Source organism: Poeciliopsis prolifica, unplaced genomic scaffold, assembly GCF_027474105.1.
Source record: "Poeciliopsis prolifica strain line A6 unplaced genomic scaffold, Auburn_PproV2 SCAFFOLD039, whole genome shotgun sequence".
Taxonomy (NCBI): domain Eukaryota; kingdom Metazoa; phylum Chordata; class Actinopteri; order Cyprinodontiformes; family Poeciliidae; genus Poeciliopsis; species Poeciliopsis prolifica.
The window spans coordinates 5,581,244-5,604,000 of NW_026562414.1; the positions used below are offsets into that span (position 1 = coordinate 5,581,244).

Below are 22,757 nucleotides of genomic sequence, written 5' to 3' on the forward strand. Positions count from 1 at the left end.
TAACTTTTCAGCAAGATACAGGATCTTGTTTTAAGTCACTAATTCCTTGTTTTTGATGATGTGACAGATCTAATATTTCCTGGAAAGGAAATACTTTGACATGCATGGACATGATCAGGCAACAGAGAAACTTTCAGGAATTTTACAGAAATCTAAATTGAACACTATCAGTTTCCTCAGAACAATTTCTTATTCAATCTTTTTGTTTCACTTTTGTCCTTAAAGACAGGAGCTTTGACGCTTCTCAGTCAGTTGAGCCACTCTCTTTAACCACACCTCCAGATGAAATATCGGTCCTTCCTCTTTGAGGATTCAGTTGCAGCCTTGCCTGAAGAGAGAACACACACTCAGACGGAGAGTTTTCTCCTCCTCTCTGCTCTGCTTCTGATTTCTTTTTTTGTTTGTTGTCTCTGTTTCCCTGGGATCTTTTGGCATGGATGGCGAAGGATAGTCTGGATTTCTCAATCACTGCAAGGATCTGTGAAAGGAACTGTTGAATTTGTTGTTCAAGAGGGAAGAGAGGAAAATCTGGAGTGGCAGAGTGAAGACGAAGTTTGAGATTCATCAAAATGTGTAATAATACTTCTCCACCAAATGACACGTGCCATACACCGAATGCAGCCACTTACCAAGTCCTCTCCAGCTTCATGATTGTGGAGTTCATCCTGGGACTTCCTCTCAACCTCTCGGTGCTCTACATCTTCATCTTCAGGTACCACTGATTTTCAGCTGCACGGATGAAAATTTCATAACATTAAAGTGAAGATATGGTTACATTATGAGGTTCAACTGTGGTAGCAAAGGCTGTTGAGATGCATTTAAAATACACCTGCATAAAATACCAAACAACTTCACTTAGGTAAATGTATTTCGCTATTAAATTAGGTTGCATGTGCAAATACACACAAAAACCTTTGATGCTGTCTGTTTTATGTAAGATGTTTAAATGTCAAAGTGCAGTTGACAGAAATTGGACTGCATGTCCACAAAGATGCCACCAGATTAATGTGCTGCAAGAGGGGAAATAGCTGCTCTAACAACGCACAACAGGCCAACCACAGCCTAACTTTTTTAACGTTGTTGCACATTTTCTGAATTCAAACGTTCTATGCAAAAATATAAAAATATTGCAGTCATTTTTCCTGACATGTGAAACTTCAGCATTGTTGATACTGCAAAGAAACCAGAATAGTTTAAATCAATAAGGAACCAAACGTCCTGTTTCTCCTGACTAAATGTTCTGTGAACTGTTTCCTCTTCAGGTACAAATTCTGGAAGAACAACTGTGTGTTCCTCTTCAACATTGTGGTCGCTGACTTTTTGCTGGTGGTCTGTCTTCCTGTTAAAATTCACCACTATCAGCACAACCTGAGGCACAGTGAGGATGATGCTCTTTGCCGTCTGATGCACTTCATGCTGTTCCTCAATCGAGGGGCCAGCATCGGCTTCCTCATCACTCTGTCCCTGGACCGCTACTTCAGCGTCGTCCATCTTGGTAGGAAAAACTACGTGAAGGTGTTTAAGAAGTCTCCACTGATCTCTGTGCTTATCTGGGTCTTCTTACTGCCGCTCACCATACCCACGATGCTATCCTCCTTCGATTGCTGCAACAGCTTCGGCCGACGTGAGACCACGACTCTGGAAGTTTTTACTGACACTTTAAGAGAGGTAAAATTCTGCCCTCACTAATTTACATCAATATTAAAAGTGTAGATATTTACCAATGATTCAATGATGAGAAATAATTTTATACAACCACATACTTGGCAATCATTCATAGACAGGTTTGGTAGTAACTAGTTACATTTACTCAATTACTTTTACTTGAGTAACATTTTGGAAAAATTTACTTTTAGGAGTGTTTTTATTAGTGGAAATATAAACATTTCCAGTTCATATTTTGTTTCTTCTGATTATTTAATTTAAAAAAATTAAATAATTGATCATTTGCTCAGTACTTGAGTCAACATTTTTCCAATTATTTTTTTTAACTTTTAATTGAGTAAAAACATGTTGAAATATTGCTCTGCTTAAGAGTAACTATTACTGTGAAAACACTGAATAAAAACCAGCTGCATACAGGAGTCTCTCAAGTATTAAATATATATATATAACAAGACTAAATAAACAGATAAATCAGAAATTAAAAATAATGAAACAAATTTGGAAAAATACTTTGAAAAAATAATATATTGATTTAAGAGAGAAGCAAGACAAATGCAAGATGTTGTATGTAAGTTGACCTGCAGCTATTTACATAAAGCCAGTCTCTCAGAGAAGCAACAATTCAGGAGATTAATTATTACCTACACGGGTAAATCTTTCCACTTCACTAACTGACGCTGAGTTAGTCACATCAGTACATTTCTTCAGGAATCACCACCGATTTGTATTTTTCCACCAGTTTTAAAACAAAATCTGTAATATCAAATTAGTATTTACCACATGAAGCACTGCTGTCCTGAGTAATAAGCTTTTTTTTTCCCTTTTAGATCGTTTTCTTCTCTCAAATCATCATCCCCTTCATCATCCTCATTTACTGCACATCTTGCATCATCAGCCGACTGAGGAGGAAATCGATTGGAGAAAAGGCCAAACTGAGGAGAGCCGTGTTCGCCGTCCTGTCTGTCGCCATCATCTTCGCCATCTGCTTCCTGCCGTGCACGGTGGCTCGGCTGGCGCTGCTGATCGTGAGGCTGAAAAACTGTCAGGATTGGGAGAATATGGTGGTCCAGGTGTACGACGCCCTCATGGTTCTGTCCTACGCCGACTGCCTGTTGGACCCACTGGTTTACTGCTTCTGCAACTCAGGCTTTAAGGTAGCTTACATCTCCACTTTCTTCCCACCATGTCTGAGGAAGAGACTGATAACGTCTACCTCAACCACACCAATGGTCACAACAACTACGACAACAGCAGGACTGGGGGCCAAACCGATTTCATTGCAAATGATGGAAAAATGACTGTTAGTCAATCTTTCTGGTTTAAATGTAGCCATTATAAAAACTTAACAACTACTGCTCTTCTCAGGAACAAAGCTTTAAAATGTTCCTATAATTCTTCTTTGAAATGTTAGGAGAGGTATATAGGACATAGAAAATGTGCTACATTTCATTTTTTGTATAAAAATCATTCATAGAAAATTGTTTTTATCAGTTCTGCCTATTTTGAGCCATTTATTGACGTCCTGCCACTTTAAATAAGCAGTGGACACGCCCCCCAACTCAACGTTTACACTTGTCCATGAAAATGTCTGCAAAGCGATGCGCAATTATACAACTGTACATCTTTGAAAAGCAGAAGTGGAGCCTCCTGCACAACCACCAAGAATGTAACAAATGGTTTCTGAATGATTACTCAAAAACTGAGGTTGCTAGGTAACAGTCTGGTCCCTGCTGATTTATGACGTTGCATTCAGAAGATTTTTGAAACAGCCAATTTTCCAGACACCAAAGAAAAACATAAAATCATTGCCGAAAACATCTTTAATGAAAGTTGTTTTAATGTTTAAATTTAAGAGAAAAGTTAGTTTTAACAAACTAACCTGTAAATACTTAGAAAGTAAAAATTCTTTAAGTTCCAGTGAATTAGTGCCTCTCAACAGCCTCACCGGTCTGCATGTTTTACATGAGCCTCTATTCATCATCTGTAACAGCTGTAACAGCTGATTCAAATGATTGCATGACCTCTTCTGCAACCACCAAGTACCACAGGAGGCTCTGAATTATCCACAGATTAAATCCAGGTGTGTGGCAGAAGGGAAACCCCTAAAAGGCAGAGGACTTGAGGACCGCAGTGGAGAAACACTGCAGTAAAACAACATGCAAGTTTTGGGAAGGTGATCTGTGAGTTGTAGAAAAGTAACGTCCATTTCAGAAAGCAACCTGTTTCAGGAACCTAAATGGAAACTTTTAAATTATTATTAAAGTTTTAGAAAAACAACATTTTAGTTTCCTGAAAGCAACTTGTATGTTTCTGTAAATATTCAAAACGTCTGTAAGCTCCAGGAGAGCAAACAGAGAGTTTCAGAAAAATATCCTTTACTTTTTATCCATTAACTTTTGAGGAAAATAATCGATGTATTCCTTCATAGTAGCTTTGAAGTTACAGATATAATGTAACCTGTGAATTGCAGAGAAGAACTTATATGTGTCAGGATAGTAACTTTTACTTCCAAGAACTTGAGCTTTTAAATTTTAGTAAAGTAGCCTTTAAGTTTCAAAGAATAATGCATTAATGTCAAAAAAACAACACGTGAGATCCAGTTATTACTCCCTCGTTATCCTGAGGAAAGTTTGAAGAGATAAACCTGCTTGTTGTGTGATGATAAACTTTCAGATTTTTAAGTTTTAAAGTCTACATTTTGTTTTGTTGCATTTTAATCCACATGGATTTTTTGTTAATCCAACCAGATGAGGCAATCTCGTGGAAATGCTTCTGCATTTTTTGTTTCCATTATCTTACAGATTAGCTCTTCCTGTAAGGTGTGTATAATCCTGTGACGTTTGTTCAAGTCAAAACATATAAACCATCAGTGTGGCTGTTTTATATGACCCAGCTCGTCATTTTTAACTCCTTTCATTTGGTTAAAAAATGATACATTTTTATGTTCAAATAATGTAGTTTATGATGTAAATATTTATATATCAAAGCATTTCTATATTTAAATTTATTCCAAACCAGGAGTGAAAGAGTTGAGATTATTTAAGTATATTTTGCAGGTTAATGAAAAAAGAATCCAGTTCAGTGTTTAAAACTTGAAGTGTTGAACTTTTTCTCTTTTCTTTTGCGAGTTATAAATGTTGACTGGCCTTGTTGTCTCTGGTTTGAAGCTTTGTCATCACTTTATTTGACTGTTCATGTTGCTGAATCTGCTTCATGTTTCGGACACAAATAAAACATTTTATGCTTTACTGTATCAATTCATGTGATGTTGTTTATCCGAATTAGATTATTTATGGTCTGTGATGCTGACTGCAGATCTTTGTATAAGGCTGCTGTAAATACAACCCACTCAGGAAGGAGTCTGAGAGTTTTCTCATTCATTTTCTCCAAACACCCAAAAAGAAAAATCTCCAAACCTCCCTAATGAAGCCTTCCCTGCAACGTCCAAATATTGACATTACTTCTATCTCTTCAGGCTCAAATTTCCACTTTTTTGCAAGCAATTGCAGAAGTTTGTTTAGATTGTATTATCTGCAATTACACATTCACAAAAACCAGTGGAGGTGTGGATACTTTTACGCTGTGCAGTGTTGCAAGAGTAAATGTGTAGGTGGCTGCTAAGCTGGAGCCTTCGGGTCTAAGTAGGAAAATATCTGCAAACCATCAACAACTCACAGGAAGCATAACAAAAACACAGATCGTCATCCTGACATGTTTTGAAACGGGCAAGGAAAAAGTTGTGTTTGGCATTTAGGTCTTGAAATACAGTTGGAAAGTAAGTTTTAGACGTTCTGAGCCTAATATAGAAATTGGCTCTGAAACCAGACATCAGCATCTGATCTGTGAATCTTAACAGGCTGTCTGGATCTAAAAACTCTTGATGAATCTCCCATGATTTCTCTCTGCACGTTGGTTTTGCTGCTTTGCAAACTCCATGGTAAACTGCTACACTACTGCCCTCAAGTGGTGAGAAAACAAACTTTCAGATTCAGCAGAAAAGTGCAAAGAGAATTTAAAGGAATGAGAAAAACACAAAAATGTTAATCTTTTTCAGAAATTTGATTCAAAAGTGAACATGATATATAATAGAAACCAGATATTTACATACATTGAATAAAAATACATAATAGTCTGACTAAATCAGACCAAACCTCCTCTGACATAACGGGTCAGGGTTCAGGGTCATCAGGGTCATCAGAGTTTTAAAGACAGAAGCGAGGATGAGAAACGGTGGAGCAGAGCATGTTAGGATTAAAACTGGGAAAATCCTGGAAACAACTTTTTTTTCTAGATTAGTAATGTTAACAAAGACGATGAAACGAAACGACTTTATATATTTAAAATGTCAAAGAGACGCCAAATAACTGGGAATTCTTGAAAGACTCAGCAGGACGAGCCAAGAACAGGTGAATGAACAGGTGAATCACAACTAACACAATGAAGAGTAAAGTGTAGAAATGCCTTTTATGGAACGTGTGCACCGTGATGCCAGTTAAATCAGCTCATTAAACCTGATCTGGATGAACCAGATTCGTTTAAATGAGATTTGAGCTGAAAATTGTGACTATTTTTAAAATCCCATTTATAGAAGCAGAGTTGAAGAATTACAAACAGCAAAAACAGGCGAAATCTTATTGGATAAAAACTTTCCGGGTCAAATTAAAATGTTTATTTCTGTGTTATTGTTATAACACAGAAATATGGTCATTCTGCACACTCACCACCAGATGGCAGCAGAGGCCAGGGTTTAAACCTCCTGGTATTTTATGTTTAGCTTACAAACTAAATGAGTAATTTTTTTTGTCAGCTCGTTTAAAACATGATCTTAATAAAAATAACACTGCTTCCCCCTTTTGAGACAAAGTTTGATTTTGGAAAATTTAAAAACTCAAAATTATGAACTTGCAACAAAAATCTAGATTGTATGCAAAAACAACTCAGATACCAACAAAGATGATATTATAAAATAGTTTCACCTTCTCTGCACATCAGAGTTAGTGTTTTACATAAAGGATATGTTTTAGGATTCAGTAATCTTTTAGCTGAGCTGTTGGTCTCTGCAGCTCCTCCAGAGTCACTTTGGGATCTCAGCTTGATGTTCCTCCCATCAATCACAAAGTTCTAGTTATAAGTGAAATAATCTGCCAGTGGAACAATATATTTATCATATTTGTAATAACTTATATATTATTCTATGTGTAACTGCACTTGAAGCTAAACCAAAAATACTTGGTAATATTTTGTGTACTTGAAGTGTAAAGTTTTTGGTTGTAGTATGAAAACATGAACTGATACTTATATACACTTACCTATATGTATGCTCACAGGAATATTTATAAAGATCAAAATATCAGGAACTTCTAAAAACCCGGCGGGGTGAGAAGAAAACCAAGCTGACTGCTGAAAATCTGCAACAAAGAGGCATCTTATGATCACTAAGGTGTAATAACATATTTTATTTGCATGGCTAATAACTCTAGAGGGCGCTACATGCTAAGTGAGAAAACTATTGTATTGTTGGCACATTTAAAGAGACAGTATCAGGTAAAATCTCCCCTTTTTAGCTTATCTTCATGTTTTAATGCTGTTCTGAAATCAAAACAACATTGCCGGTTTTCTCATGCATGCTTAAGAAATCCTTTAATCTCTATAGCAACAACCCATCCTTGCAAGACGCCTGGGTGGACAAAGCCCCGCCTTCGAGGCGCAGCTCCTCCTCAGAGCTGCAGTTTACCAGCAGCCCTCCCTCACTCAGCTCCTTCAGACTAGCCAGCAGCAATTAGCAAACACCCGCTGGAACTGAACTCTTTATACGAGCTACTTCTCAGTAACATTCGTAAAAAATAATGTTAAAGGGTTAATAGAGGAGCCATGTCTCAGCGTTAAATTACAAGGACAAATTTCTTTCAAGTCAACATTTTGATATCAATTAAAGGTAATTTAGTTACTTGATTATGCCTGGAAAACACTTCCCCTTAATTAAATGAGACGTAAAAGTTTTTAACATGAGGAAATTATTTCAAATTTGATTTAAATGGCAGAGTCGCATAATATTGCTGATAATACCCACTTTATTCCAAAAATAGTTATTCCAGATCAGCTTCCAAGAGGCAGTGAAGCTGCAGTCCGAGCCAGCAGAGATGCAAGGTGGCGCTCTGCCATCTCCAAAGAGACTCATCTCTTCCCTGGTTTGCTGCGTGATGTCGGCGCCAGGCTTCGGCGGGCCTGGCGCCCGATATTTTCTCCTCCTGCTGGGTGTGTGTGAGTTTGCATCCAAACACACACATGTGCATGTAGTGGAGAGAAACACACATGCTTGGAGATTAACCGTGATGACAGATGAGGCCTGGACCGGAACATGGCTTCGGGCAAAGATCAGAGGAAAGAGGTCATTTCACAACACAACATGCACACAAAACACTGCAGAGCAAACGCACTGCGGAAATATTTACAGTAAATCATCTGATCTGACCTTTCTAATACTGTTCACCCAGATTTTATTGTCGATGGGCAAGTTGAGCAGGCATAGAGAGGATATTTAGAAAGAGTAAAAAAGTATTTGGCTGATCAAATTATCAATCATTTAAAAATAATGTCATCAGATGGACCAAACTCTAAAGTTAAGTGGAAATTTTGGTATTTTAAGGACAAAAATGACAATAATTCATATTAGTAACTAAAAACTAACAAAACCAAGTGAAAGAAAATGTTCCCAAATCAGTATCTTTCAATAAAACAAACTGCAGTGTCTCTGAATCTGGTAAATTTCTGGTTAAAACATGTTTGTTTTTTATTCAGTGGGTCAAAAATCTTGAAATTTTACTCAAAGAGTAAAAATACTTTATAATGAAGTTACTCAAGTAGAAGTAAAATGTACAGCCTAGTAAAAATATTTCTTTGTATTTTATTTTTTTTTAAATGTTACTCAGTAAGTAAATGCAATTGAGTAAAAATTTTTTAGTTGAGTATTTCCAAAGTATTAAAAAAAAAAAAGCTTGAAGGATTTTGTCAAAGTGCTAAGAACCAACATTCTTATCACTTTGTTTATTTATGAAAAAACCTGAAATCAACAAAGGGTCAGAATCATTTCATCAAAATAAAAAACATTTTCAAACAAAGGAGGAAAGTTTAGTGGAAGGAAAAACTCAACATGTCTACTTTCAGAGGTTGCTTTATTCAAGACAATCTGCATTATTCTATAAGCTGCTTTAATTGAAATCAACTCATTAAACAGACTATAAAAATAGTCCCAACAGAAAAAAAATAATAATTCACAATTTCTTTCAGAAAAAATTCAATCTTACAGATGTACAAAGCAGGAAGTAAAAATTATGTCTGATAAGAAGCTGAACAACATTTGTTTGATGTTGGCTGTAATTGTAGATGGGTGAGGATTTCTCAGGACTTTTTGCTGAGTCCGATCGGACAGGTGACTCCTGTCCCGCCCAGCCCGCAGTATCCATGTGGGTTTTTACTCAGGTACTGCTGGTGGTAATCCTCAGCGTAATAAAACGGTTTGGCTTCAGTGATTTCTGTTGTAATTGAACCAAAACCTTCCTCTGTAAGAACCTGAGAGAAGCAGAAGAAAAGAAAACATCAAAAAAATGTTTAAAAGGCCATAAATGTTGAGAGGTGATAAAAGACAGACTCCAGATTTTACTTACTAGAAAACATACTTTGGAAGGTGAGTTGAAGTCAAAACAATCATTAAAACTTAGTTCAAATAAATAAATCGCAAGAGTGACTTTTTGTGAAACATTTTTTTGAAATTAATTTCTTCTGTTGATTATAACCACATATAACCACAATATAACACTTTTTAAATTCTGCACCTAAAAATTAACCAAAGCATGAAAAAACTAAAACAATCATAGCTAATAAACACCAAACCATGTTTAACTAACAACACTCTAAAAACTAACTGAAAGCAACTGAATTAGACAAATAAAATGTCACAATGAAATAAAACTAACCTATAATGAGAAACCCAAAGCTACTGGTTTAATAATGTCTTCATTTACATAATAAAAGACATTATTAAGCTAAAAAAGAGACGTTGTCTCCAGTGTTCTCATGGTCTAAATCCAACAAAAGAAGTTCATAAGAGCTTTTATTAGACAAAAAACTATAAAAATGGACAAAATATTGCTAAAATCTGCTGCAAAAAAAAAGAAAAACTGAAACCATAAACTCTGATATTCTCAAATGAAACTTTCTTTTTGTCCTGGTCTCATGTTTTCTGTCTTTAACGCTGTTTGTGTGTCTGCATTAAACCAAATTTACCTGAATAATCATTAACCTTTAAGCTGAACTAATCCCATCAACACCTCGTCCTGCCAAGCATCTCATACGTCTGAAGAAAAACAGACTTACACAATCGCTGCATCGCTTGGTAATGACACCTTCTCCGGCTTGTTATAAAAATTACTCAACCAGATGGTGTGTGGGTAATTTAAAAGACAAAGAGAGACGGTCCGCATGAAAACACACACACACACACACACACACAAACACACACACACACACACACACACACACACACACACACACACACACACACACGCAGACTGTGATGAAAGTTTAATCTGCGATGGAAGATGCTGCCGTGTTTTTAGCTGGGCCGTTTACAGCTCAGCTTTTTGTTTGATCATCTCATGGATGGTGGAGGAGATAAATATGGTTTGACATTTATTCGCTTAGGCTTTTATTTGCAAAGCTGCTCCTATTTCTTCTCGACTTGACAGCAGCAAACCCAAAACTCTGAGTTCATTAAGTTTACGGTTATTATCCTGTTGGTCAACAATCATCCGGGCCGATTCTGAAGCTCGGTCCGAGATCAGCGATTCATTTTCATCAAATGAAGAAGACGAAGGCGCTCCGGTTTTACTCACTAAAAATTTTATGTGAATGTAACGAAAGTCTGGGCATCCAGGTTAATTATTTAGAGGTTGGCGCTTCATTTGATTTAGAGGAGGTACTCAACTGGAAACAAACTGCGCGCTATAATTCAGAGCTTGATTATACGCTCCATATCCTGTCATTATGTGCTGTGTGTGGCTATCTGTTCAGAAAAAGTTAATAAACGGTGTGATAAATCATCTTTAATATATTTTATAGGTTAATTAAAGCCCTCGGATGCACTAAAAATGATTTTATTTGAAAAGAAAGGTGGGAATCAGATTGAGAACGTTACTTTGCATGACAAATAAAATGGATCGTTTCATGAAAATATTTATTTTAAATGTTATTATAACAGACATAAGCAGTGAAATAATGAAAAAGCAACGGTAAGGTTTAATATTTCCATTTTTGTGTGGATTTATTTGTGTTTTTAATAAAATGGTGAAGTGGAGGTGGAGGGCAACGAACAAAGACCAACTAAAATTTCACGCAGAGCAAATGTAATGATGCTTCTCTCTGCTACTTAAATTAATTAATAACATTAATTATTTTATTCCAAAATGATGAAATTTGGTTGCAACATTTGGGACTGGAGTTCCAGCTGCAGCGGTTTGTTTTCTGTCAAACTAATTTAAAAACCTGTTCCACTCCTCACCTGAGGGGGCACTGTGCCAAGGACTCTCCAAGGAAATGGCGGTAAAATCTCAGAAGACACAGAGCACAACTTTCTTCTTCATATAATATAAATAAAATGGAGTGGTGTCAAAATTTTTTTGTGAGATTTATCTTTTGCCTTTGCGTAATAGTCTGGGTTCGGCACAAGGGAACTCTGGTGCGGTTTGAATGCGTAAGCGAAAACTAACTGGATTTGACTCCAATAGCAGGAAGTGGACTATGGCACAGGGCATTCTGGGTACACAGAACCAAAATAAACATGCTAACAAGAAGACGCCCAAGTACTGATTAGCAACGTCATGTATGAAGAAAAAACTTCAATTCACTACAACAGGGGAATTTTCCCTGAAAGGGAAAAGTTACTTCTGTTGTGGATTTAATGCACTAAAACCAGAGAGGAAAAAATCCAATACAAATAAATTTCTTTAAAAAACAAAACAATGTTTTAAAGCTCAATTCAAAACAGCTTTAACGTTAAACCCTTGTGATGGCACTTCACATTTCACAAGTCAGGAGTTCTTTTGTTTTAGCGCAAAAACAATCACACTAAAAGTGTCCTCAGTAATTTCACACTTTGGTGGCTCTAATACTTTGAGAGAGGTAATTATTTGAAAACCATTTTAGCTTAATTGACGTCAGCACTTGGAGACCGTTAGCAAAGAAATCAGCAAACAAGCCCAGAGGGTCTGTGAGGCTTTAGAGGCAGGAAAAGAGTTTCAGTCTGATTCATCACTTCCTGTGAACTTCTGATGGACTCCATCTATGGTCACACATATGGAGGGAAGATATACAGCAGATATAATGGGAGGCTATTAAGTTATGAACTAAAAACAGCTGGAAAGAAAAAGAAAAAAACATATTTTTATGTAAACATCAAGGAAAACATATTATTACAGTATTAATATGCATGTTGCTGTTTACATCGGATATTTTGCTGGAAGGCAAAAAGACAATTGTTTTACGCTGCAGCAGTAGAACAATCCCGTCAATGGCTTTTTTTTATTTATATTTGACGTGTGTATGGAAATGTTAAATGTGATAGATTTTTATGGGAGAGTAAAAGTTAATTATTTGTGACTAAAAGTGGAATAAAATCAGCTAAAATCTGCATCTAAAACTGAAAACAAATTTTCTGGTTGGTTCATCTACTGCAGCTACAGTAGCTGTTTGTGAGAAGGAGGGTTGGGCAATGTTGACTTCAAATTATATTTGAACACTTTTTGGCTTTATTGTGATATTGTAAAAAAAAAAAAAACACGATTTATTGCTTATTTTTTAGATTACTGATTGGCACAGCATTTGTAGCGCCACAAACAAAAACAAAACTTGAAAAACATTTTCATTGTATCAATAAACTGCACAAAGCATTTACATTTAATAAAATTTACTAATATTTATTGATGCTCTTGTGGAATAAACAATGGAGAAAATAGCAAATATAACATTTTAGATAATACCGTCACTTAATTTTTTTATTTATAGTGACAACAATAAATCAAAGAAATTCTTTACAGTGAAATCAAATTCCTTATTTTCCAGAACTACAAAAACAATCTTAAGGGTTAATTTAAGACGGAACTGGCAGAAAACATGGCTGCTGTCCTGTTTACACCAGTTCTGCATGTGAAGCTCAAAGCCGCAGCGTTCCTTGCTGTGGTGGCATCTTTATTGTCCCTCCTTCTTCTCAATGTTTTCAAAGCATTTGCTTGTGCTGGAGCCTGATGCGGCGTTAGCTGCGTGCCATAAATGCATAATTCACATCCATTAATTTGCATGTCAGAGAGGTAGATTGCTCATTTGGTATGCAAATACCTCCAACTGCTCCGGTAAAGCAGGAAAACGTGAACAACGCTGATAAGCAGCCAGAAGGAATGGAAAAAAGAAAACAGAGGCTACGTGAAGGCAGTAGAGAGGGAATCTGTGCACAAAGAGGCAGAGGAAATAAAAGCAGCAGTTTTTGTTTAGAAGTGGATATAAGAATGGAAAGAAAATGGATCAGCCAGAAAAGATACCAGAACAATGAAAACACCCCGCTTTCAGGAGCCATGCCTGCACCCACAGGCCGAGCACACATTATTACATCAAGCAACGACACACACACACACACACACACACACACACACACACACACACACACACACACACACACACACACACACACACACACACACACACACACACACACACACACACGTTTACCACTACCTGCCATTTTAGACGCAGTGCACACCCTAATGATGGGTAGGGGGCGAGAAAAGAAAAGGGAGGCTCCTTTTATGCTGCAGACAACCACCAGTCGCCTGCAAGGTAATTTTCTGCAGCGTTGTTGTGCCTTACACACACACACACACACACACTAAATTACCCAATCACGCTCTGTGTGAACAATACAATCAAGGCAGCCGGCGAAGCGAACATGGTCAATACCGTGACACCAAATGAACCCGTCTGTTTTCCTTCTGTTTTTATTTATTTTTTTTTTAGCTTCTCATCTCTGGTTTAAACTTTTATTTCACTCGTCTCTGCTCCTCCATCTACATTTTTCATGGCAGTCGAGTAAAAAAGGGAATAAAAGAGCATTTAACTTTGTATTTAACTGAGCTTTTTGGAAATTCAGGTCAGCGCGTGATCGGCAAGGCTTCGACACAGTCTGGGTTTTCAGAAAGAACAAACTGGGTGGCTGAATACAAAGACTTTAAAGAGATTTTCTGGAGCACAAATTTATAAATATTTGAAGGCATGTGGCGAAAAGAAGGGAAGAATTTACATAAATGGCAGCTTTAGGCCCTTCATCGTCAACCGGACTTTGTTCTGGTGCAAACAATAAAAACTATGCATCATCAGAACAAACCCAAAGTGTGAGTATGAGAGAGAGTTCGTTACTTTTGCAACTGAAGCGATTTTTGAGTAGGACAGATTTAATGCCCAGATGGTTTGGCATGGATTGTGTTTGCTAAAGGCCAAGCATGTTCTCTCTCTCTTCCTCTCTCTCTGTGTCTCTCTCTCTCTCTCTCTCACACACACACACACACACACACACACACACACACACACACACACACACACACACACACACACACACACATGCAGACACAGATGGGAGGGGGTGGGTGAGCCAATCTGGTGAGGAAAAAAAAACGGAAACAAAATCTAAGAGAGATTTTCAGGAGGACATGGTTGTTAGAGCCGGAGTCAGGAAATCTCTCTATTACGCAGAGAAAGTCGTTTGAGTTTCTGCGAGAAAATAAGAGGAAAAAGGAAACCAAAGCGCCAGCGGTCTGTTTGATTGGAAGAGACCGCTCTTCCAGTGATACAGAGATGAAGCTGATCTGATCCAACATCGGTATCAGAGCCGATGCTGATGAATTCTTGGATGAGATCTATGGCCACCAACCTGGACACAATGGTTTCTGTTATTTTACTGATTAGATTTGCACAATTAGATGTTTGCAGCCAAACAGACTGGAAAATAAACAGTGAACTTATGGACTGCATGTCACTTTAAATCCAAATAAGCTGCTGCTGGCCACTCAACTCAACGTTTACACTCCCACGTGAAAATGACTGCAGACAGATTATACAACCGTCCATCTTTGAAAAGCAGAAGTGGAGCCTCCTGCACAACTGACAAGAATGGATGACAAGTCAACTACCAAATACCTTTTTCTTCCAGCAGCCGTTGTACGGCGCATGCAGTGGCGAAACCAGTGACTAGATGCGCTTGAGCTCAGCTTGGGTTGCTAGGTAACGGTGCAGTTTTTAATGAAAATTTTTTTTCTAGAATTTTTTTTACTTTTTAAACTAAGAAATTTCCAGTGTTTTTATGTCAATTTCAGAAATTAACCTTAAATATCTGAATTGTTGGTGGAAATTTACTTTATATTTAGATTTTTTTACCATCCAGTGGTCCTGATATGCCTCCATAAAAAGATGGGGGTCCAAGTTTATCACGTTTATTGTTCAGCAACCCAAATGTCTGAAAGCATCTTGGTTTTAAGCAAAAACAGACAATTATAACTGAAGATGTAATAAGTCTGATTTCCAGGTAAACGATTTGCACTTACAGTCCCTGCAACAAACCAAAGATTATTTTTATACATTTTGAAACTTCAAGCGCTTGTAGAAAACAAGCAGCAGAAGTAAATCAATATGTGCAAAGTCCCTTAAAAGAGCCTGACCTTCAAAAGGATAAACAATTTCACTTCAGCAGTTTTGTATTGAAGCAGTTAGAGTCACAACAATCTCTACCATCTCTGTTAATTAACCTTTTGAATCTCCACTCCTCACCTCTCCGCGTGTTCAACCTCATCCTTCTATCTCTCCTCCGGGGGGCTGTTCATAGATCTGCTTACAGTTTTCGTCCCACCTTCCTGTCGGCTGACTTTGTTTTCTATTCATTCTGAACATAAAAGGCCTCAAACCAGCTGAAAGCGATGGGACAACCCCAAAAAGCCCAGCAATAACAGAAAATCCTTTCACGCGTTTTATTTTTCAGACGGATATCGGTGAAAAGAAAAGAGAGGTTTCAAAAAGAAGAGGAGAAAAGGAAGGCCAAACAGGGTGAGGAGAAGGAGAGAAAAAAAGACTAATGAAGACCAGACTACACTAGAAAAGAATAGAGTAGCCTCTACCCCGTCAGTTTCCATGGAAACAAGCCTTTTGGTGCGATGGCGGTGGAAAGCCTCAGCGGGAGACGAGTCGACGAGGGAGGCGGCGTGCGAACTTCTTATTGTGTGAGTGGACTTTAAAAGCGTTCAGACGTATACGAGCTGCATGTACAAGCAGAAGCAAAAGGAACGGTTCTGACGAAGGGAGCGGGTCCGGAGAGCAGCAAGGAATGCTGGGAAGTGAAGTCAAGCTGATATGAATCCTGACAAAAGCTGAAAAGATTTTTAAAGAACAATGTGCGTCATAGAGTTGACTGAAACTAACAAAGTGATGAAAACTGAAGTGCATAAATCATTTTTAGTAACTGAAATTCATAAAAATGGAAATGTTTCATTTTCAGACTGAATCCTGATGATGCCAACAACTGATTTCCAAAACAGAAACCATTCTGGAGCAATTGTTAATAAACAATTAACTAAAACTGACAAAATAACAAAAGCTAAAGTAAAAAAAAACAAAAGAAACAAATAAAAATAGTGATTAACGGGGAAAACTAGAACTAATTGCAACTATATTGTGTGTTTATAACAATAACTAAAACATATAAAATATTAGATATAAAATCCTTTGTTTTTCAGTGTTTACAAGTCTATTTTTTATATAAAATAGATTTTTCTACATCAGCTGTCGGCAAATTATGTAATTAAAACTCAGGTCATTAGGAATAACAGATGAAAAACGAAAATCATGCCTGATACTAGGGTTTAAAAAAATGTTTAAAAGGAGTTTTGGTTCAGAAAAGTTGGAAAATTACAAAAATTATATAAAAAATTTATACTTTCAGTTGTTTAATAGCAGAAAAGGAGCAAAACAGCTTGATTTCAGTGAAAATTGGTCAAAACTCTGAGTCAGATGAGGAGCCATAAAATATTTAACACAAGGGTCAAAAAATAAAAGCACCAGATTAGATCTGACCTCAGCAAACGGCAACAAAACTGAGGCAACGCACTGCAAAACTGTGCATAGTTACCTTAAGTGAGAGCAGGGATTTTAATGAGCTTCGTTTTTAATCCCCGCCCCCCTGCGCAGCAGCCAGCGGGCAACGGGGAGGATAACGAGGAAAAATGAAGACGGAAAAGTCAAAATGCCAAATGTTTAAGTCAGTGTCAGACAAAGGGAAACTTTGCTCAGCATTAACTTTAGTCCAAGCAGTAGATGAATTAATTCCTGGATTTTAATAATTAACTTGTTCAAGAACCAAGTTGGAGGAAGAATCAAGAATTTTACTTAACATCTTCAATATTAGAGAACAGCAGTAGCTCATTTAAGTTGCACTTTTTAGAAAGTGCAACTTTCTAAAACTTTGGTAGCTGGAACAGTGGTGGTCCACAGGCGCCCCCTAGTGGTCCGCAACATACTGCATGTAAACAACTCTATTTGCTGTGAGGTGAGCTCGAAGAGTTAACTTAGCAAAAGATTGTGTTTAATAAATGGCTTAAGACTGCGTCATTAAAAAGAAAAACCGAAGAGGGTGAGTTAAATAACTTGTTTTTTAATACTACTATGATACATAACATGCCACATGCCCAACATAAATCATTTTACTTTTGGTGTTAAGATGCGGTCAATCAGCGTGGGGCGCAGCGCTGCTCACTGCCTCGTCACTGGCATATCCCTCCACCGGTGACGAGGCAGAGAGCAACGCTGCGCCCCATGCTGACTAACTGCATCTTAACACCAAAAGTAAAATGATTCATGGTGGACTATGTTCTGAAAGAAAATGTTTTTTTGCTAACACAACTCAAATCTATTATGTGTTTATGATGCTTCTAAATTATGCCTCTTGTATTAAATAAGTTTTTTGAATTCCTGGTACTTTCTATCATTGGAAACCTTCCACCTTTTCAGAATCTGTAAATAACTCAAAATGCCCCAATTATGGCCAGTCATGTTTACAAAACAGCACCACCTTTCTCATTGGGAGGAACTAAGACAATGAGCTACTCATATTTTTATTTCAGGTTGCATTTTCTAAGATGTTGTGTTATTGTGGGGCAACTTCAGCATAGGCAGCCATGAGTGTTTGTCAAATGGGTAAGTGGCCTGAAAAGGCCAAGTTGTATGGAGGACTTTTATGGAGCAAATTTTCACATTTGCTGTTATTTTGACTATATGCGGCATTTTCCCCTTTGCTTCTATTTTCTGATTGCAGCATTTTCTGTTGCATTTGTCCCTGGTGAAAGTTGTTTTTAGTTATTGTTGGGGTTATTTAGCTCTTTTGGTTGTTTTTTCTTTAGCGTCAGGCTTATGCTGTTACATTGGATCATCTCTGTTGTCTCAGTGAGTCGCTCTGCCAGGCCCATTTCGCTTTGTGTGTTGGTTTCCTTTTGACTGCCGGCTCTGCTACATCTCAGTTTCGTCTTTAAATAAAACTCTAATTGCAATCCATCTGTCCGTCCCCTGATGTTGTTCTCCTCTTCCCACTGACCTGATAAGAAGTTACAAAAAGAAAACTCTCTGTCCTCTACAAACTTCCCAGCTGTCTCATACACAGCTCGGCTTTTCTCCAGATTCTTTAAAGGGATCCACATTTAGTTGTAACAATCGACTTTATCTCAGAAATATTTATTTTAGATGTTAAAACAAAACAGTAATAACACTGCAGGATGTTTAGGTTTTATAAATCTCAATAAAATATTCTCATAAGGACTTCGCCATGTTGCTGCAATGCATTCTGGGTAAATGATGTATGCTCAGTCAGATTGCGCTAGCTCCATCCAGCTTGACATATACCTCTGGTTGGACTGTGTGATCCGGTAAGCACTTTTATTGTTCTGTGCCAGTACGGTAACAGAAGTTTACGGTCCGGTGTTGCTCCGTGGTTTCACAATCAGAAACGGCAGCAGTAGCATAAGCTATGTTAGCATTGCAAAGAGTTTTCTGTGCTGCCTGTCTGAAGTTTGTCCCAGTGGTTTTCGCTGCAGCAGCTGCAGGGCTTTGCAGCTTTGTGGATAAAAACTGTTGGTACCGCATTTATTTTTAGCTTGTAAAGGTAACACCTGTTAGCGCCTTCATCAGTTTTGCTCGTATAAATGACTTAACGTCTTCTGGAGAGAAATGTTGAGCGCACAAATTGGTCCTTTGGAAGCTTTTTCTGACCATGCTCTTCTTTTTTTTCTTTAATCATGTGGGAAGTCACTATTTTTTAATATATAGTGACTTTCACTATTTTTTAATTACATCCAACAGCAATGCAGTGTAGTACTATCTAAGATTACACCACGGTAAAGTTAGCCTTCTTGTGTTTACTCTGTAGATTCCAGTACAGAATGGATCATCAACCCATCAGGTTCACAAATTGCCACCTCCAAGAGTGAAAAGTATAAAAAAAAATATCTGAAGTAATAACGACTTTTGCTACATCACAAACAGCATTATGTAAGTTAAAAGGAAAATTACAACTTATTTAGGGCAACATGTTCAACTAATGGTGGATCCCTTAAAAATCAAAATGTTTTTGTTCAGATAACAAAAACCGGTGGATCTGCTCACCTTCTGGTACTGATCCTTGGAGGCCAACGCTTCGTCAAGCTGCTCCTGAGTGTAGGCGTAGATGGCAGAGCGGTACGTTGTCCCGACATCGTTCCCCTGACGCATTCCTGAAAACACACATGTTCATTTTTTAAAACGAGGATCTCGATGGCAGCGTGGCGTCTTTGTCTTCAGTTCTTGGCAAACCACAACCGACAGCATTTCCAAAAATATAACCTGTCTTCTTCTGCCTTGGCAGAACTGAAAGCTGTTTTTTCGTGACTGATCATGTCATCGTTTCACTGTCAGCTTGTCAGTCTGTCAGTCTCAATGTTTCAAGCTTTCCAAGGCTGGCTCACATATGTGATGCTCTATTAATCAGTCGAATGTAGGAACAGGTTTGAAAATGATACATTTATTGATCATATGTCGCGAGCAAAAACTAGCAGTGGGGATTTATCATGATAAATTCCCACTGCTAGTGGGAATTTATCCCACTAGCAGTGGGATAAACACTGCAGGAAACTCCTCACTTCACTCTCTCCATGTGAGCAGTCTGTCAGCTCCACTGGTTTCTTCTCTGGTTGGAGTTTCAGCACTGATGCGTCGTCACAATAAATTCCAGTTAATGATGTTTAAACCCCCGAAACTGTTATTACTGTCAAGATTGATAGTATTTACAAATTTTTCCACTGTTTGTTCAATGAAAGCGTCAATAAATATCAGTAAATTTGAAAATACTGTGATAGAAATCACAGTTCTTGTGTCGTAAAGAAACACATTACAAATGGGGCTGTGAATCGTCCCAGAAGTTGTTGTTGTTGCAAGTAATAATGTTGTTGCTTTGACACCATTTTTAAGTTCTTAAAAATCAATAAACTTTAAATTCTGATGAAAATTCACCCTGGAACTTGAAGACATTCTAAATAGCCAAAATAAATAAACAAAACAACAAGAAACAACAAATAAAGTGAACTATGAAGTTTCTAGAAAGAAAACTGTTCTTCAAACTAAGTGCTAGTTGAGAACAAATCACCAGACTGAAGACATTTATTGATGGAGAGAAACAATAAATCATGCAAATAAAAATTATTGAATTTGTTTCAGTATATGAAGCGATTAATTGTTAATTAATTTATTGCGACTTGTGTTTGTGTCGTCATTGATGCTGCTGTGTCATGCACTCACACCGATGACGTCAGATTAACAGTTTTTCTGAAACTATGAGTTGTTTCTCCGCCATTAGAACATTTAGCAGCGCATTCATGGGATGATCGACAGCACTAAGACCCTCCTCCTGGCTCTAATTGGTCGTTATTGGTGCATTTCTTCAGACAGCATTAACAGCTCAAAGAGGAGATGGAGATGTGTTTTCACACATTATCTGTCTCATATGACACTGTCACAATATGGTAACAGTTTTAATACATGAAAAACACATTTTAAGCTGCAGCTTTAAGTCTGTATTGCTCACACCTAATATAAACTCAAAATAAAACCCTTCTTGTTCTATTTGCAGGATTTAGACATGAATGTTGTGTTTACCTTGAGTCGGGTTGTGACTTTCCCAGAAGACCTTCAGCAGGCTGTTGAAGCTGATCTTCTCTGGATGGTAAACAACTCGCACCACCTCAGTGTGTCCGGTCCTGCCTGCAAAATACAACCATCAGCATCAATGCTAGAACTTAAATATCAGTAAATGCTGAACTATTTTTCATCTATTTAGGGAAAAGAAGAAACCCAAACCAAGAATTAGGCAACATTCACACAGTGAAAGTGACCCAAATCAGACCTCGATAAAAACTTGATATAATCCGACTTTAAGACTATTGGATGATCCATTTTGCTACAATCGCAAAACAAACAATATTAAATCAAACCCTTTCAGTAAGTATTGATCATTGGCAGAAAGTAATCTTTTGATTTGGTTGTTTGATGTTTTTCTGGCATAAAGTGACTGAATCATATAATCCATAGCATAACAAACCTTCAGAGCAGAAGCTTTAATGCTTTAATATGAGAGCTTTAGGATTTCTTCTTTTTAGATGTACAACCTTAAAAAAAGAGCAGATTTACACAAGAAAGACACAATATCCATCAGGTGTCCTTGAAAGGCCAGGCTGGTCCAAAACTGATTTTCTGCAGAAGAAAGATTTCCTCTGCTGCGAGTCAAACAGCAGCTGGCGCTGGTAATGAGTGTGACCCATTACGTGACACCTCATCTTCTCCACGTCTCTCATTCCACCTCCACTCCTATGTCTTTCTCTGCCTTATTACTTTTTTAATATCAGGAGTTATGGATTCCTACGGCAGATATTGGCGAACAGAGACAAAGCAGCGGTCCGCATTAAATTAATGTCTCACCAGGCCAATCTCGCAGGAATAAATTCATCTCGGACTGGATGGGAAATACAGTAAAGATTGGAATCGGAGCAGAAAATAAAGCGGCAGCTGGTAGGAAATGTACATCCAGGTGCCAAATGATCTCATAATCAGGCTGTTACTCAGAATGAAGCAGTCAGGTGAACGTGTTGGATTACCAAGCGGGCAAATTTTCTAATTCTGTAGAAGTTTTAAAACCTTTTGTGCCAGAAAATAAGTTTCATTGTTTGCAGCATGAAAAAGACAATATAAACCAAAAAAGTGGCCAACATTACCATTAATTTGTGGAATTCTTCTTCACATTTTGCACATCTAATTTGACTGCATAGTAAAAATTACATGTATTGTCTTTTTTCACACAGTCTGTGTAGTGTTTTTATTTCTCTCAGCCTTGGAAACAACATAAATGAGTCCCAGAGGACAACCTAACACCAGCAGCAGGATGCGACTTAACTCTCATCCCTTTCAAAGCCTCAAACTGTTTAGCAGAAGAGCTGCTCAAATCCAGGTGCTTTGCCATCCTGGAGCTCAATCTATAATAACTGGCCTAAAGAAACAGAGTAAAGTTATGTGCAACTTCATGAAGAAAAGAAAAAGGTTTCTTGATAGTTTGATGCAAATATGAGTAAAACGACTTTAAATTAAAACTATAAATGGCTTCAAACTTGTGTTTTTGTGCTTTAATCACCATTTTACTAAGAAGGTGAAGTCAGTTTGAGAAAATAAGTTTTCTTATAATTACTGTTCATGCATCACATGCCTTGCATGTAGCTAGAATGTTCTCCAGTTAATTATTTTTGACTGTTTATTTCAGTCTTCAAAATGATAAGTGCCCTTCTTGACACAAAAATACGCCTGGAATGACCCAAAGTAGGGAACAGTTTGTACAGCCAGCGACTCTCCTGAAAGTTTGCATGTATGCACACAACCATGCTCAAGCATTTGTTCCTGTGGCTTGAATAAAAAACAAACAAAAAACACTATTTGTTACTTAA

At 37.5% G+C, this 22,757-nt stretch overlaps 2 protein-coding genes across 6 annotated transcripts in view; one reads left to right on the forward strand and one right to left on the reverse strand.

The window, feature by feature from the left end:
• Positions 1-346: 346 nt before the first annotated feature.
• On the forward strand, positions 347-4,883 carry LOC129375342 (hydroxycarboxylic acid receptor 2-like). The gene is made up of 3 exons (XM_055054367.1): positions 347-712; positions 1,263-1,668; positions 2,493-4,883. Exons 1-3 carry the CDS (start codon positions 570-572, stop codon positions 2,961-2,963), a joined length of 1,020 nt encoding a protein of 339 aa, XP_054910342.1. The 5' UTR covers positions 347-569; the 3' UTR covers positions 2,964-4,883.
• A 3,935-nt stretch (positions 4,884-8,818) lies between these two features.
• Positions 8,819-22,757, reverse strand: part of msraa (methionine sulfoxide reductase Aa) — a 30,668-nt gene continuing 16,729 nt past the window's right edge. For all 5 annotated transcript variants that reach the window (XM_055054424.1, XM_055054425.1, XM_055054423.1 and 2 more), the window contains 3 exons: positions 20,926-21,030; positions 19,402-19,508; positions 8,819-9,234 (listed from right to left, as the gene is read on the reverse strand). In XM_055054424.1, the coding sequence (XP_054910399.1) occupies positions 9,064-9,234; positions 19,402-19,508; positions 20,926-21,030 (383 nt within the window). In that variant the 3' untranslated portion in view covers positions 8,819-9,063. The remainder of the gene's footprint in view (positions 9,235-19,401; positions 19,509-20,925; positions 21,031-22,757) is intronic.

Coding starts and splice junctions, on each gene's coding strand:
- LOC129375342 (XM_055054367.1), top strand. CDS start 570: ATGTGTAATAATACTTCTCCACCAAATGACACGTGCCATACACCGAAT. Junction 713..1,262: donor CTCTACATCTTCATCTTCAG/GTACCACTGATT, acceptor TTTCCTCTTCAG/GTACAAATTCTGGAAGAACA. Junction 1,669..2,492: donor TTACTGACACTTTAAGAGAG/GTAAAATTCTGC, acceptor TTTCCCTTTTAG/ATCGTTTTCTTCTCTCAAAT.